This window comes from Tachyglossus aculeatus, chromosome 21 (genome assembly GCF_015852505.1).
Source record: "Tachyglossus aculeatus isolate mTacAcu1 chromosome 21, mTacAcu1.pri, whole genome shotgun sequence".
NCBI classification, from domain to species: domain Eukaryota; kingdom Metazoa; phylum Chordata; class Mammalia; order Monotremata; family Tachyglossidae; genus Tachyglossus; species Tachyglossus aculeatus.
This window is the reverse complement of record NC_052086.1, coordinates 45,457,363-45,472,197: the sequence shown is the minus strand read 5'-3', so window position 1 is coordinate 45,472,197 and position 14,835 is coordinate 45,457,363. Positions and strand designations below refer to the sequence as shown.

Below are 14,835 nucleotides of genomic sequence, written 5' to 3'. Positions count from 1 at the left end.
CCCCACCTCCCTCTTACCATTCCTCTCCAAACCCACTGAACAAATTGTCTATACCCACTGCCTCCACTTCCTCTCCTCCAATTCTCTCCTTGACCCTCTTCAAAATAACTTCTGCCCCCATACTCCACCGAAACTGCCTTCTCTAAGGTCACCAATGACCTCCTTCTTGCCAAATCTAATGGCCTTTACTCCATCCTACTTCTTCTCGACCTCTCAGCTGCCTTTGACACTGTCGACCGCCCCCTTCTCCTGGAAACATCAATCCATCAATCAATTGTATTTACTGAGTGCTCATTATGTGCACAGCACTGTACTAAGCACTTGGGAGAATATAACAGAGTTGGTAGACACTCTCTGCCCACAATGAGCTTACAGTCTAGAAGACTGTAGAAGACTGGAGAAGCAGCGTGGCTCAGTGGAAAGAGCACGGGCTTTGGAGTCAGAGGTCATGGGTTCAAATTCTGGCTCCGCCAACTGTCAGCTATGTGACTTTGGGCAAGTCACTTAACTTCTCTGGGCCTCAGTTACCTCATTTGTAAAATGGGGATTAAGACTGTGAGCCCCCTGTGGGACAACCAGATCACCTTGTAACCTCCCCACTGCTTAGAACAGTGCTTTGCACATAGTAGGCGCTTAACAAATACAATCATCATTACTATTATTATAGAAGGGAAGACAGTAATGTAAATAAATTGCAGATATGGATATACGTACTGTGGGGCTGAGTGCAAAAGTGAATGAAGGGAGCCAATCAGGGCACAACAAGAAGGGCATGAGAGAAGAGGAAATGAGGGCTTAGTCAGGGAAGACCTCTTGGAGGAGATATGCCTTCAATAAGGCTTCGAAGGTGGGGAGGGTAATTGTCTGTCGGCTATGAAGAGGGAGGGTGATCCAGGCCAGAGTCAGGACTTCACTGTCCTCTCCTAATTCTCCTAGCTCTCTGGCCACTCCTTCTCAGTCTTTTTCACAGGCTCCTCTTCTGCTTCCCACCCTCTGACTGTGGGGGTGCCTCAAGGCTCAGTTCTGGGTCCCCTTCTACTCTCCATCTACACTGATTCCCTTGGAGAATTCACTCACTCCCACGGCTTCAGCTGCCATCTCTATGCGGATGTTTCCCCAAATCTACCTCTCCAGCCCCGACTTCTCTCCTTCTCTGCAGTCTCGCATTTCCTCCTGCCCTCAGGATAGCTCTACCTGGGTGTCCCGCCGTCACCTCAAACTTAAACACGTCCAAAACATAACTCTCATCTTCCCACCCAAACCCTGTCCTCCCCCTGACTTTCCCATCGCTCTAGACAGCCCCACCCTCCCCGTCTCACAAGCCCATAACCTTGGCATTATCCTCGAATCATCTTTCTTATTCAACCCACATACACAGTCTGTTGCCAAATCTTGTCGGTTTTACCTTTGCATTCTTCTCCATTCAAACTGCCACTACACTGATCCAAGCACGTTTCCTATCCTGCATCAACTTCCTCCTTGACCTCCCTTGTCTCCTGTCTCTCAATCAGTCAATCAATCAATCGTATTTATTGAGCGCTTACTATGTGCAGAGCACTGTACTAAGCGCTTGGGAAGTACAAATTGGCATCACATAGAGACAGTCCCTACCCAACAGTGGGCTCACAGTCTAAAAGGGGGAGACAGAGAACAGAACCAAACATACCAACAAAATAAAATAAGTAGGATAGAAATGTACAAGTAAAATAAATAAATAAATAAATAAATAAATAAATAGAGTAATAAATATGTACAACCATATATACATATATACAGGTGCTGTGGTGAAGGGAAGGAGGTAAGACGGGGGGATGGAGAGGGGGACGAGGGGGAGAGGAAAGAAGGGGCTCAGTCTGGGAAGGCCTCCTGGAGGAGGTGAGCTCTCAGCAGGGCCTTGAAGGGAGGAAGAGAGCTAGCTTGGCGGATGGGCCAAGTCCATACTTGGCGGATGGGCCAAGTCCCCACCCCAATCCATACTTCACTCTCCTACCCAGATCATTTTTCTAAAAAACATTCAATCTACATCTCCCCACTCCTTAGGGACCTCCAGCGATTACCCATCCACATCGGTATCAAACAAACTCCTTCTCACCAGCTTTAAAGCCCTCGATCACCTTGCCCCTTCCAACCTTACCTTTCTGATCGTCTATCAGAACACAGCTTGCACCCTTCACCTAAGGCCAACGTCCTCGCTATACCCCGATCTGATCTACCTCGCAGCTGTCCTCTCACTCAAGTCCTCCCCCTGGGCTGAAACTCTCTTCCACATCATATGACAAACCAACACTCTCCCCACCTTCAAAGTCTTATTAAAATCATATGTCCTTCAAGAGGGCTTCCCTGACTACTCCCTCTCAATCATATTTACTGAGTGCTTACTGTGTGCAGAGCACTGTTCTAAGCACTTGGGAAAGTACAATATAACAGAGTGGATAGACACAGTCCCTGCCCACAAGGAGTTTACCAGTTAGAGGGGAGACAGAAATTCAAATAAATTATGGATATGAACGTAAGTGCTGTGGGGCTGAGGGTGCTGTGACTATCAAGTGCTTAAGCAGCATGGCTCAGTGAAAAGAGCAGGGGATAGGGAGTCAGAGGTTACGGGTTCGAATCCTGGCTCCACCACTTGTCAGCTGTGTGACCTTGGGCAAGTCACTTCACGTCTATGTGTCTCAGTTACCTCATCTGTAAAATGGGGATGAAGACTGTGAGCCCCCTGTGGGACAACCTGATCACCTTGTACCCCCCAGCGCTTAGAACAGTGCTTTGCATATAGTAAGCGCTTAACAAATACCATCATTATTATTATTATTAAAGGGGACTGATCCAAGTGTGAAGGCAAAACAGAAAGGAGAGAGAGGAGAGGGAAGATTCTTGGAGAAGATGTAATTTTAATACAACTTTGAAGGTGGGGAGAGTGATGGTCTGTCGGATAGGAAAGGGGAGGGCGGTCTAGACCGGAGGCAGGATGTGGGTGAGGGGTCAGCGGCGAGATCAATAAATCAATCAGTCGTATTTATTGAGCACTTACTGTGTGCAGAGCACTGTACTAAGCGCTTGGGAAGTACAAGTTGGCAACATATAGAGACAGTCCCTACCCAACAGTGGGCTCACAGTCTAAAAGACAGAAGAGACTGTGGTACAGTGAGTAGGTTGGTGTTAGAGGAGTAAAGTGAAGGTGCTGGGTTGTAGTAGGAAATCAGTGAGGCAAGACAGGAGGGAGCAAGGTGTTTGAGTATTTTAAAGCCAATGGCGAGGAGTGTCTGTTTGATTTGGACGTGGATGGGCAACCACTGAAGGTTCTTGAGAAACTGGGGAAACACAGACTGAAATTTATTTTTAATTTTTTAAATTTTTTTTTAAGAAAATGATCTGGGCAGCAGTGAATATGGACTGGATAGGGGAGAGACTGGAGAGACTAGAAGCGACGTGGCTTAGTGGAAAGAGCAGGGGCTTGGGAGGCAGAGGTCACTGGTTCTAATCCCAGCTCCATCACTTGGCAGCTGTGTGACCTTGGGCAAGTCACTTATCTTCTCTGTGCCTCAGTTACTTCATCCATAAAATGGGGATGAAGACTGTGAGCCCCACGTGGGGCAACCTGATTACCTTGTATCCCCCCAGCGCTTAGAACAGTGCTTTGTACATAGTAAGCGCTTAAGAATACCAACATTATTATTATTACATCTATCTCAGGAGTTAGAACAGTGCTTGGCACATAGTAAGCGCTTAGAGAAGCAGCATGGCTCAGTGGAAAGAGCCCGGGCTTTGGAGTCAGAGGTCATGGGTTCAAATCCCGGCTCCGCCAATTGTCAGCTGTGTGACTTTGGGCAAGTCACTTCACTGGGCCTCAGTTACCTCATCTGTAAAATGGGAATGAAGACTGTGAGCCCCCCATGGGACAACCTGATCGCCTTGTAACCTCCCCAGCGCTTAGAACAGTGCTTTGCACATAGTAAGCGTTTAATAAATACCATTATTATTATTATTATCAAATACCAACATTATTATTATTGTATCTACCCCAGTGCTTAGAACAGTGCTTGGCACATAGTAAGCACTTAAATACCAACATTACTATTATTATTATTGCTTCTACCCCAGTGCTTAGAACAGCGCTTTGCACACAGTAAGAGCTTAACAAATACCAACGTAATTATTATTATTACAGTATCTACCCCAGCGCTTAGAACACTGTTTGGCACCTAGTAAGCACTTAACAAATACCAACATCATTATTATTATTATTATTATTATTAGACACAGGGAGGTCAGCAAGGAGCTGATGCAGTCATCAAGGTGGGATACAACACATCCCTGGATCAGCATAGAAGCATTTTGGATGGAGAGGAAAGGGCAGATTTTACCCATGCTGTGAACTGGTGGATTTGGTGGCACATTGAATATGTGGGTTGAATGAAAGAGATGAGTTAGGATAATGCCAAGGTCATGGGGCTTGGGAGGCAGGAGGATGGTGGCACTATCTACAGCGATGGGAGAGTCAAAGGGAGGACAGGGTTTGGGTGGGAAGATGAGTAGTTCTGTTTTGGACACGGTAAATTTGAGGTACCAGCTACGCACTTGAATCTATGTCCTTTAAGTATGTGATATTCACCCCATTCTCAGCCCCAGAGCACTTATGTACAGATCCACAATTTATTTTAATATCTGGCTCCCCGTCTAGACTGGGCAGGGAGTGTGACTACCAACTCTGATGTGTTGTACTTTCCCAAGTGCTTAATACAGTACTCTGCACATAGTGATATCTCAATAAATACCACTGATTGATTAAAAACTTTCCCTGATCAATTGACAACTCCCAAATAATAACAAGAACTGTGGTATTTGTGAAACACTTACTACCTGCCAAGCGCTGGGATAGATGCGGGTTAATCAGGTCAGACACAGTCCCTGTCCCATAAGGAGGTCACAGTCCAAGTAGGACAGAAAACAGGTATTAAAGCTCCATTTTACAGATGAGGAAACTGAGGTCCAGAGCAGTGAAATGACTTGGTCTGCCACACAGCAGGCCAGTTCAGAGCTGGGACTAGAAACCAGGCCTTGTGACTCCCATCCTCGGGCCGTTTCCACTGGGCCACACTGATCATGTCAATGCCAAGTCCACCTTTATTATTTTTTTTATGGTATTTAAGCTCTTACTATATGCCAGGCACGCTACTAAGTGCTGGGGTAGATACAAGTTAATCAGGTTGGATGGAGTATCTGTCCCACATAGGGCTCTCAGTCTTAACCCCCCCATCTATCAATCAATCAATCAATCGTATTTATTGAGCGCTTACTATGCAGAGCACTGTACTAAGCGCTTGGGAAGTACAAATTGGCATCACATAGAGACAGTCCCTGCCCAACAGTGGGCTCACAGTCTAAAAGGGGATTTCATAGATGGGGTAACAGGCATGGAGAAGGAAGTGACTACCCCGAGGTCACATGGCAGGTAAATGACCAAGCATTTCTGGATTTCATTTTATTCCTGTCTTCAGCACTTGTGCTTACATGGATATTTTCATTTATTTGCATATTGTTCACATACTTATTTGCCTAATCCACTATGCGCGCAGTTCTTTTCCTCTTGACATGCCTAGACCATTTCTTCCTCCTACTTCCACTCTTTGGTGAGAAGCTGCGTGGCTCAGTGGAAAGAGCCCGGGCTTTGGAGTCAGGGGTCATGGGTTCGAATCCCGGCTCTGCCAATTGTCAGCTGTGTGGCTTTGGGCAAGTCACTTAACTTCTCTGGGCCTCAGTTACCTCATCTGTAAAATGGGGATTAAGACTGTGAGCCCCCCGTGGGACAACCTGATCTCCTTGTAATCTCCCCAGCGCTTAGTACAGTGCTTTGCACATAGTAAGCGCTTAATAAATGCCACTATTATTATTATTATTATTTGGTGGTCACTGCTGCCCTCGGGCTCCTCCACTAGACTGTAAGCTCCTTGTTCCCATCCCCTCCCTCACTCTTGCAATTGCCTGGCCGGGGTTCTGCATTTTGTACATGTCCCTTAAATGACACTGATTGACTGATCAACAAATGCCACTGATGGACCGATCGGTCGATCGATACGGTCAACAGATTGATCAATCACGTCTCCTGACCTCTGACTGCTCAGCGGCGCCCGGTTCAGTGCTCAGCTCACAGGGGGCCGCCGATCGCTACCGCTGGCTGACTGGTGGATTAGGGTCCAGGGAAGTCAGAGAAACAGGGTGACTTGGTGGATAAAGCACAGGCCTGGGACTCAGAAGGACCTGGGTTCTAGTCCCGGCTCCTCCACATGTCTGCTGTGCGACCTTGGGCAAGTCACTTCACTTCTCTGGGCCTCAGTTACCTCATCTGTAAAAAGGGGGATTAAGACCGTGAGTCCTATGTGGTTCAGGGACCTGATTAACTTGTATCTACCCTGGTGCTTAGAACAGTGCGTGACACACAGTAAACGCTTAACAAATACCATTAAAAAAAAAACCTGGTTGCCCCAAAGGCATATTTTTAAATGACACCTCCAACTGGGGAAGATGTCAGAGTTCCACCCACATTCTGCAGCAAACATGTCTAATAAGTGTGGCCTCATGGAAAGAGCCAGGGGCCCTGGGTTCTTATTCCGGCTCTGCCACTTAACCTGCTGTGTGACCTCGGGCAAGTCACTTCTCTGTGCCTCAGTTCCCTCATCTACAAAATGGGGATTCAATACCTGTTCTCCCTCCTACTTAGATTGTGAGCCCTGCGTGTGACTTGATGATCCTTCTGTAAAAGACACGTTGTGAGCTTTTTAGAATTCCATTTTCAACATCTTCCAATATTTGTTTGATGGCATTCTAGGACTGTCTAGAGATTTCTGCCAAGATCATGTCTTGCTTCTCTCTCTCCCCTCCCCCCCCCGACCCTCTTTGGCAAAAACTTTTGGGAATCTTTAATTTGAGATTGAGAAGCTGATCGTGTCGCTCTGAAACTCCGTTATTCATATTTATTTATTTATTTTACTTGTACATATTTATTCTATTTATTTGGTTTGGTTTATATGTTTTGTTTTGTTGTCTGTCTCCCCCTTCTAGACTGTGAGCCCGCTGTTGGGTAGGGACCATCTCTATATGTTGCAAACTTGTACTTCCCAAGCACTTAGTACAGTGCTCTGCACACAGTAAGCGCTCAATAAATACGACTGAATGAATGAATGAATATGGATTTGATTGCTGCCAATTCAGCACAAATAGAAAGGCTTTGTCGGTCTGCTTCCAGAGTGAAGTGCATGTTGCAGTGACACAAATTTAAAGGGATTTGTAGGTTGAAGACAGATGGGTTTTCACTAAGTGGTAAATGTAGGGATCTTGGAAAATGAAGGACTTAAGCTCAATGTACCTTCCTTGGCCCTAAATACTGGCTCCAGATGCTACCTTCTCATCTCTAGTCTATTTATTCTAATGGTTTTGACACCTGTCTACATGTTTTGTTTTGTTGTCTGTCTCCCCTTTCTAGACTGGGAGCCCATCGTTGGGTAGGGACCATCTCCATATGTTGCCGACTTGTACTTCCCAAGTGCTTAGTACAGTGCTCTGCACACAGTAGGCGCTCAATAAATATGATTGAATGAATGAATTTCTATCCTAGCACTTGGTACAGTGCTTGGCACATAGTAAGTGCTTAACAAATGCCACAATTATCACCCCTAATAATAAGCAGCAGCAGCAGTATGTCACAGCTGGCCGGCTCCGGGCCGGCTCCCCTCCGGCCTGCCCATCTGCCTGACCTAGGGGACGCAGGGAGGAGGCCAAAATGAAACGGTTCCTGGGGGCAGCCCCCCATTCCCACCCTGTTCCCCTCTTCGGCGGCTCCCCTCTGGGGTGCTTACCGGCTCCTCCTCCTCCTCGTGGAGAGAGAACGTCGAGCGCAGGGACATACTGGACTCGGAGTGCAGCGAACGGACGGAGATGGCCGAGTCAGACAGTCGGGGTCCGCTCATCGGGGGCTGACCGGGAGAGACCCAAGGGAAGAGGGGCGGGGGTCATCGCTTCGCCGCACCCCCACCCCTAAGTGTTTGCCAGCCTGCGCCAGCACCCTAACGGGACCGTGCCTCAGCCTGTGCCGGCCAGGGTGGCTGGACGGGGACGCCGCAGGCGGCCTGCCCCCCAGCATCCCCGCCTGGGACCACCACCCCCTCCGCCCCCCAGGCTCACTCAGGGGATGGCTCGGCCCCGGGGTCCCTGCCTGGGACGGCCCAGAGGCGAGCCAGGCCGACTCCCGGCTGGCGGGCCCTCCCCCGTCCCCCCAGTCCCCGACTCCCTGCTGGCCAAGTTGGTGTGGAAATGCTGACATTTCCGCCTATTCAACTCCGTCAGTGCACTTCCTGCTTCCTGTTCGGAAAAGAGCGTGTGTGTGTGTGTATGTGTGTTTGTGTGTGTGAGAGTGAGTGAGTGAGTGATCGGGGGATGAAGGGCTGAGCGAGCGGGGTGCTGAGGATCCTTCAGTCACGCTGGTGGCTGAATGCCCGGGGTCGGTGCAACGGGATGGATGTGGGAGGGGTGGACACCTGGCAACTGGACTACCCACCCTCCCCCTCATCTTCCCCGCAATCCCAAGCCAGCTACTGGAGCCCAGTGGTCACGGCCTCGGGGGAGGGGCTGGGAAAACTCGTGTTCACTGTGGGTGGGAGACAGGGGAAGGTGGGAAGGGTCCGACTGTGCCTGTATATGCCAAGGCTCTGCTCTGGTGCCTGAAATAAAGGCCTGAGGCCAGGGGACAGGAATCTCACACTCCTCCCTCTCCCAAGCACCACTCGCCTGGCCCGAGCCTCCCTCCTCCTCCTCCTCTTCTGGGATCCTTTCCCCAGTGGCTTCCTCTCCATCCCATCTGCATCAGCCAAGCCCCAGCTCCGCTCCCAGGTCAGTCCACTGGCAGCACTGACTGAGCGCCTACAGTGTGCAGGACGCTATACTGAGCGCTAGGGAGATGACGATGGAGGGAGAGGAGTTGGTCCCTGTCCTCAAGGAGCTCCCATTCTAGCGGGGCAAAGAGACACTTTGCTCAGTTACGGGGAAGGGACAATAAAGAGACGGCTGAGCCTGCACCCACACCCACCCAACCCACTTAATAATAATAATAATAACAGTACCAGTACTAATAATGATACTGATGATGGTATTTGTTAAGCGCTATGTGCCAAGCACTGTTCTAAGCACTGGGGTAGATACAAGGTAATGAGGTTGTCCCATGGGGGGCTCACAGTCATAATCCCCATTTTACAGATGAGGGAACTGAGGCACAGAGAAATGAAGTGACTTCCTTAATTCACACAGCCAACAGGTGGCAGAGCCGGGATTAGAATCCAGACCCGAGCTCTATCCATTAGGCCACATGCTGGGAGAGACGAGATTTACTGTCAGGCACCTGGGCCTCCATGTCCATGCGTCCAGCCCCGCACCTCCCTCCCCCCCACCACCCCGCCCCAAGGACCTTTCGCCCTCAGATCGCTTCCCCTCTGCTCCTCCCTCACGCTGCCTTTCCATCACGGGCCGTGGGCCTGTATCGTTCCGGCTCGATCCCGCGGGGGCTGGCTCTGTGGACCGACAGCAGAGCGTTTCGGGGGATGGTTGAGCCAGTCCGTCCAGGCAGGTGATGGAAAACCAAAGGTGGCCAAGAAATTGGACGTGAACCCCACAAACTACAGTCCGGCTCTCCCCTGCACTTCCACCCTAGGGCCGGCCCGAGCCCCTGAATCCCAAGATGGGAAGAGCTCGTGTAATCGGCCCCCGCCCTGGGCGGTTATGGAGCTGGGGTCTGTGAGGGAGGGGAGCCCCCTGAGCCCCTTCTCATCACATACTAGTGAGGCCCAGGTGAGATAATGAGCAGGAAAAGAAGGGACCCAACCCTCAACAACTCCCAGGAACCTGGTGGGGAGAAATTCAGCGTCTGACACCCAGGTGAGAAAATGACCCTTAAATTCAAGAGTTTGGGTACTCCAGACCCACTGCTGTTTCCTGGAGAAGATGAGGCTCCTTTCCTTTGAAAGCCCTACTGAGAGCTCACCTCCTCCAGAAGGCCTTCCCAGACTGAGCCCCCTCCTTCCTCTCCCCCTCCTCCCCCTCCCCCTGCCTTACCTCCTTCCCCTCCCCACAGCACCTGTCTATATGTTTGTATGTATTTATTACTCTATTTATTTATTTATTTTATTTGTACATATTTACTCTATTTTATTTTGTTAATGTTTGTTTTGTTGTCTGTCTTCCCCTTCTAGACTGTGAGTCCACTGTTGGGTAGGGACCGTCTCTATATGTTGCCAACTTGTACTTCCCAAGCACTTAGTACAGTGCTCTACACACAGTAAGCGCTCAATAAATACGATTAAACGAATGAGGAGCAGCATGGTCTAACGGTTAGAGCACAGGCCTGGAAATCAGAACGACCTGGGTTCTAGTCCTGGCTCTACCACTTGTCTGCTGGGTGACCTTAACCAAGTCACTTCACTTCTCTGGGCCTCAGTTACCTCATCTGTAAAAATGGGGATTAAGAGCGTAAACCCCATGTGGGACAGGGACTGTGCCCAACCTGATTGACTTGTATCTACTCCAGTGCTTAGAACAGTATTTAGCACATAGTAAGTACTTAACAAGTAAGTGCTTAGAAAAGCAGTGTGGTTTAGTGGAAAGAGCCCGGGCTTGGGAGTCAGAGGACGTGGGTTCTAATTCCGCCTCTGCCACTCGTCTGCTGTGTGACCTTGGGCATGTCATTTAACTTCTCCGTGTCAGTTCCCTCATCTGAAAAATGGGGATTACGACTGTGAGCCCCACATGGGACAACCTGATTACCCTGTATCTACTCCAGCGCTTAGAACAGTGCATGGCACATAGTAAGCGCTTAACAAATACCATAATTATTATTACCATAATTATTACTGGGAATGTTTCTGCTGGTTATGTTGTAATTTCCCAAGCGTTCAGTACAGTGCTCTGCACACTGTAAATGCTCAATAAATATGATTGAATGAATGAAGGATTGAGTGATTGGCTGAGCCTAGGACAGCACCCTGCCCCGTCACTACAGATTGTAAGACCCTGGTGGGCAGGGAATGTGTCTTGCTCCTGTGGTAAAGCAGCAGCATGGCCTACTGAATAGGGCACAGGCCTGGGAATCAGAAGGTCATGGGTTCTAATCCAGGCTCCATCATTTGCTGTGGGACCTTGGGCAAGTCCTCTCATGTTTCTGTGACTCAATTACCTCATCTATAAAATGGGGATTAAGACTGTGAGCCTGATGTGGGACAGGGACTGTGTCCAACCCAATCTGCTTGTATTCCCCCGGCCAGTGCTTAGTAGAGTGCCTAGCACATAGTAAGCACTTAACAAATGCCACAATTATTATTATCGGTACTGCCCCGAGCACTCAGTACAGTTCTCCATGCTGCTCTCTCGGGGCGGGGGGCTCAGCCAGGAAAACCAGTACAGGGATGTCATCCACCCTCCCAGCCCCACAGCGCTTAGAACAGTGCTCAATTCTTAGAATAGTACTTAGTGCTTAGAATAGTGGTTGGCACTTAATAAGTGCTTCACAAATACCATTAAAAACAACAACAACAACAACAAAAAGGAGGCTCAGCTGTGCACCTTGAAGTCACTGGCTGGGGGCCTGACCCCCATTTGTGGATCCCGGGTCCCTGCTGGTGTCAGAGGTGGCCTCTGAGGAGGGGCCGCGGGACTCCTCTGGCCCAACCCCGCCCCGGGGCTCGTTCCCACATTCGGGGCCCCAGAGTCTGGCGGGCCCCAGGCTGTGGTCGTACCATTCCGTCCTCTTCCTCCCGCGGGGAGAAGGTGAGTGTGCTCGAGGAGGAGGGCGTTCGCCGGTGCTGCTTGTAAGTGTTGCTTCCATCCGCTAGAACAGAAAGCCGAGCCGACCGGTGAGAGCCCGCAGGTCGCCCCCCACCCCGGCCCGAGGAAAGGAGTGAAGGTCCTGTCCCCAGGGGCAAGACCAGGGTCAGTCACATCACTGACTGTCCCCTTTGAGCAGGGGATACCAAGGCCCAGAGAGGACTGATGACTTGCCTGTAGTCCCCCAGAAGGCCGGGCTGGGACAGGCAATGTTCAGGCCATGTTTCCCCACTCCTCAAGAACCTCCCAAGGTTGCTCAACCATTGTGCAACTAACAGAAACTCTTCACCATTGGCTTTAAAGCAGTCCATTACCTTGCCCCCTCCTACCTCGCCTCACTATTCTCCTACTACAACTCAGCCCTTCGCTCCTAAGACGCTAACCTTCTCATTCATTCATTCAATTGTATTCTCACTGTACCTCAACCTCATCTATCCCACTGCCGACCTCTCACCACATCCTGCCTCTGGCCTAAAACACCCTCCCTCCTCATATCCGACAGACTATCACTCACCACGCCTTCAAAGTCTATAGACGGTACATCTCTTCCAAGAGGACCTCTCACCACATCCTGCCTCTGGCCTAAAACACCCTCCCTCCTCATATCCGACAGACTATCACTCACCGCACCTTCAAAGTCTATAGGGCACCTTCCCTAAGCCCTCCTTTCCTCTTCTCTCACTCACTTCTGCATCGCCCTGACTTGCTCCTTCTATTCATCCCCCCTCGCAACCCCACGGCACTTAGTTACAGATCTGTAATTTATTTATTTGTATTAATGTCGTCTCTCCCTCTCGACTATAAGCTCGTTGTGGATAGGAAATGTGCTTACTGTTCTAATGTACTCCCCCAAGCGCTTAGTACGGCGCTCTGCACAAAGTAATCGCTTAATAAATAAGACTGAATAAATGAACTGAAACCTGAGTCTCCAGGCTTCCCGCCCTGCAATGTTGCTTGTTTCCGGCAACCATGTACAACACAGGGTACGATACAGTTACTAGGCACGATCTCCTGCCCCCAAGGAGCTGACAGTCTACTGTGGGCAGAGCACTGGACTGAGCGTTTGGGAGAGGACAACAGTGCTAGTAGACATAATTCCTGCCCTCAGGGACCTTAGTCAGCCAGTCAATCATATTTATTGAGCGCTTACTGTTGCAGAGCACTATACTAAGCACTTGGGAGAGTACAGCAGATCAGCATAATATGTGCAAAGCATTGGAGTGCTTGGGAGAAGACAAACATAGTTAGTGGACATAGCCCTGTCCTCCAGGAGCTTAGTCTACTGTGTGCAGAGCACTGACTGAGTGCTTGGGAGAGGATAATAGAGGTTTCTTGTTTTTTTAAAAATGCTATTTGTTATGCACTTCCTATGTGCCTGCACTATTCTAAGTGCTGGGGCAGATACACAGTAATCTAGACTGTAAGCTTGTTGTGGGCAGGGAATGTGTCATATTGTACTCTCCCAAGAGCTCAGTTCAGTGCTCTGCACACAGTAAGTGCTCAATAAATACGACAATGAATGAATGTTGGGCACAGCCCGTGTCCCAAGTGGGGCTCACCGACTTAATCCCCATTTTACAGATACGGTAACAGGCACAGAGAAATGGAGTAACTCGCCCAAGGTCACACAGCAGACAAGTGGAGGGGCTGAGATTAGAACTCATGTCCTTCTTGACTCTCAGCCCTGTGTTCTAGCCAGTAGGCCATGCTGCTTCTCTCTAGTAGACACAGGTCTGGTCCTCAAGGAGCTTACAGACACTGAAAGAATCTACAGGTGGGAGGAAGCATTAGAATTACAATGTTACAGATAAAAGGGATATGTCACTTCCCTATCTGAAAAAGGGATACGTCACTTCCCTATCTGAATACAGGGAAGCAGCACGGCCTAGTAGCAAGAGCCCAGGCCTGAGAATCAGAAGGACCTGGGTTCTAATCCCGGATCCACCACTTGTCTGCTGGGTGACCATGGGCAAGTTGCTTCTCTTCTCTGGGCCTGTTACCTCATCTATAAAAAGTGGATTGAGACTGTTAGACCCTGGTGGGAGAGGGACTGTGTCCAACCTGATTAGCCTGTATCTGCCCCAGCGCTCAGTACATTCATTCATTCAATTGTATTTATTGAGCGCTTACTGTGTGCAAAGCATTGTATTCAGCATTTGGGAGGGTACGATACAACAACAAACAGCCATATTCCCTGCACACAAGGAGCTCACAGTCTAAAGGGGGAGACAGACGTTAATATACATAAAGAAATAAATAAATTACAGATTTATACATATGTGCTGTGGGGTTGGGAGGGAGGATGAACGAAGGGAGCAAGTCGGGGAGACGCAGAGGGACTGGGAGAAGAGGAGGGGAGGGCTTAGTCAGGGAAGGTCGCTTGGAAGAGATGGGCGTTCGAAAAGGCTTTGAAGTGGCGGAGAGCAATTATCCGTCTGGTGTGGGGAGGGAGGGCATTCCAGGCCAGAGACGGACCAGAGTACAGTGCTCTGCACACAATAAGCACTCAATAAATATGACTGATGGGCTTACCTTTCGTGACGGTGGTGACGGCGGTGAACGTGGGCCCGAAGGTGGTTTCCATTCTGGTCTGAGGAGGAAGAAGAGACGCCTGTTAGAGCGGCCATCCAGAGGACTCGCCCAAGCACTCAGCACAGCGTGTCGTGCCCTCTGAACCCTCTGTTAACTACCCCTGCTCCTGCTCTTGCCCCTCGTTCCTTGGAGCGGAGGCGCAAGCAGGCGGGCAAGGAGGCCCGGGCGCTGGGGAGGTGGCGCGTGCGCCCACTTTACCCCGTTGGAGTTTTCCGTGGCTGGGAGTCCGGCCGGGCTGCTGCCGGGGAAGCGGTTGCACCGCGGGTTCTTGCTTGAGCTCATACTCTGGACGGGCGTCCGTCAGTGGCGGGTGGCATCCCCTGCGGGAAGAGGAAGGAACACAGCTTTGGTGGGATGGAAGGGGTGAGGGGGTCTGAGAGG

General features: G+C 49.9%; 1 protein-coding gene across 1 annotated transcript in view; it reads right to left on the bottom strand.

Annotated features, from left to right (window-relative positions):
• Positions 1-14,835, bottom strand: part of TRAF7 (TNF receptor associated factor 7) — a 45,908-nt gene that overhangs the window by 13,207 nt on the left and 17,866 nt on the right. The window contains exons 2-5 of the mRNA XM_038763630.1: positions 14,653-14,774; positions 14,395-14,452; positions 11,775-11,866; positions 7,854-7,970 (exon numbers count right to left, since the gene is read on the bottom strand). Coding sequence (XP_038619558.1) covers positions 7,854-7,970; positions 11,775-11,866; positions 14,395-14,452; positions 14,653-14,736 — 351 coding nt within the window. The 5' untranslated portion in view covers positions 14,737-14,774. The remainder of the gene's footprint in view (positions 1-7,853; positions 7,971-11,774; positions 11,867-14,394; positions 14,453-14,652; positions 14,775-14,835) is intronic.